The 2,500-nt window shown below is 40.4% G+C and overlaps 1 protein-coding gene across 1 annotated transcript in view; it reads left to right on the top strand.

Annotated features, from left to right (window-relative positions):
* Nucleotides 1-2,500, top strand: part of adgrg6 (adhesion G protein-coupled receptor G6) — a gene marked incomplete at its 3' end in the record, with an annotated part of 80,545 nt that overhangs the window by 77,783 nt on the left and 262 nt on the right. The window contains exons 16-18 of the mRNA XM_080047535.1: nt 298-463; nt 1,290-1,424; nt 2,171-2,287. Coding sequence (XP_079903661.1) covers nt 298-463; nt 1,290-1,424; nt 2,171-2,287 — 418 coding nt within the window. The remainder of the gene's footprint in view (nt 1-297; nt 464-1,289; nt 1,425-2,170; nt 2,288-2,500) is intronic.

Consider the following 2,500-nt stretch of genomic DNA (forward strand, 5'->3'; position numbering starts at 1 on the left):
GAAAAATTACCATTTTAGAGGGCAAGTAGATAACATAATACCCAGGTGATTCATATCAAAATGTTCAGCACACTCTCAGCTCTCAGTGAGGAAGGTTCAATATTGCCCTAGTGCAATGTAAAAAAAAAATATTTTGACATAAATGTTGAAATTTGAAGTCTGATTTTTGAAAAATTCCATAACATGTCTTCTTTCATACTCTATATCTCTCTCTATAAGTAATTATATAGTATATATATTTAGTACCCCAAATCTTTCTGTATTTCTTTGCACACTAATATGTTTGTTTATATCCAGAGCCTTGAAGACGGTGGATGAGTTGGTCCAGAAGATAGAGTTTGATGGTCCTTCTCTGAGCATCACATCCAGACACTTGGCTCTGGGGATCTCTGCTCTCAACGCCAGCCACTTCAACGGCACGTCCTTCAGTGCATTCGCAGGAGCCAACAGCTCAGAGCCACAGGTACAGACTGTTTTTATTTTTTTTTAAACTTTTATTCATACAGCTTTATCTACAGAAGAGGATTAGGGCCACACTTTAAAAAAAATGTTGTTCTGACTTTTTTCAGTTATAAGAAAATACTGTTTTATTTAGGGAAGCCAAGGCATGTTTATTTCTATAGCAAAAATTGTAGGCGCCAACTGCTCAGAGCCCCAGGTACATACTGTGATTTTTAGTTGTGAATTACATGTAATCAACGCATTTCTCATTTTATAACTTACTAAACCGTTAGGTTTTTTTTTGTGACCAATTTTTTATTGGTTTTCCATATAAATATATATATCTATATATATATATATAGATATATATAGATATATATATATATATATATATCTATATATATATATATAGATATATATATATATATATATATATAGATATATATATATATATATATCTATATATATATATATATATATATATATATATATATATATATCTATATATATATATATATCTATATATATATAGATGTATATGTTGTTTTTACTCGTTTTTGAACAGATAACCACAAACAAACATACATTTGGTGTGTATAAAATTATATTATAAAAATATTTTTTTTCTTAAGTTTTAAGGTAACGATGCCTAGTTGTAAACTAGGCATCGTACCAAAAATTCATTGTTAATGTATTTGTATATACAGTATATATGAATGTTTGATTTGACCCTCTCTGCTTGATTTGACCCTGTCTGTTTGATTTGACCCTGTCTGCTTGATTTGACCCTGTGTGCTTGATTTGACCCTGTGTGTTTGATTTGACCCTGTGTGCTTGCCGTCCCTCAGATTGACTTTGAGTCTGCGCGGTCCAACCCTCTGGCCCAGGTGGTGCTTCCTGCCTCTCTGCTCTCTACAGTCTCCGACCCTGAAACCCTCTCCAGGATTCACTTCATGTTCTTCAGCAAAACCAACCTCTTCCAGGTCAGAGTGACAGACAGACAGACAGACAGACAGACAGACAGACAGACAGACAGAGGGACAGACAGACGGACGGACGGACAGACAGACAGACAGACAGACAGACAGACAGACAGACAGACAGACAGTCAGACAGACAGACAGACAGACAGACAGACAGACAGACAGACGGACAGAGGGACGGACGGACAGACAGACAGACAGACAGACAGACAGACAGACAGACAGACAGACAGACAGACAGACAGAGGGACAGACAGAGGGACAGACAGACAGACAGACAGACAGACAGACAGAGGGACGGACAGACAGACAGACAGACACACACACACACACACACACACACACACACAGACAGACACGCACACAAGACTTTTCCACAGACCCAAAGCACTTTACATTGTTTTGTACACATTCACCCATTCACACACACACATTCATTCATACACCGATAGCAGCAGCAGCTACCACGCAGGGTGCAAGCTAACTATCAGGAGACATTTAGGGTTCAGTGTCTCTTTGCCCAGGGACACTTGGACATGTGGCGGGGAGACGGGGGATCCAACCACCGACCCTGTAACCCAGTGGACGACCGCCCTATACACACACACAGACACACACACACACACACACACACACACACACACACACACACACACACACACACACACACACACACACACACACACACACACACACACACACACACACACACACACACACAGGTTAACGCAGAGTGTGTATTTCAGAGGGAGCAGGGCGGGCGCTCGTTGAACAGCTACGTGGTCGCGAGCAGCGTGGGGAACTTCTCCATCAGAAACCTGAAGGAGCCGGTGGAGATACACATCGCTCACCTGACAGACCAGGTACAGGTGTGTGTGTGTGTGTGAGTGTGTGGGTGTAGGTGTGTGTGTGTGTGTGTGTCTGTGTGTGTGTGTGTCTGTGTGTGTGTGTGTGTCTGTGTGTGTGTGTGTGTGTGTGTCTCTGTGTGTGTGTAAATCGTTATGGTAGAAGCCTGACTTTTGTTTCTAAAAATAATTATAAAAAAAAAAAGAAATTCACTCATCTGGCAACAGGCA

The sequence above is a fragment of the Ammodytes marinus genome, assembly GCF_949987685.1.
Source record: "Ammodytes marinus genome assembly, chromosome: 19".
Classification (NCBI taxonomy): Eukaryota; Metazoa; Chordata; class Actinopteri; order Uranoscopiformes; family Ammodytidae; genus Ammodytes; species Ammodytes marinus.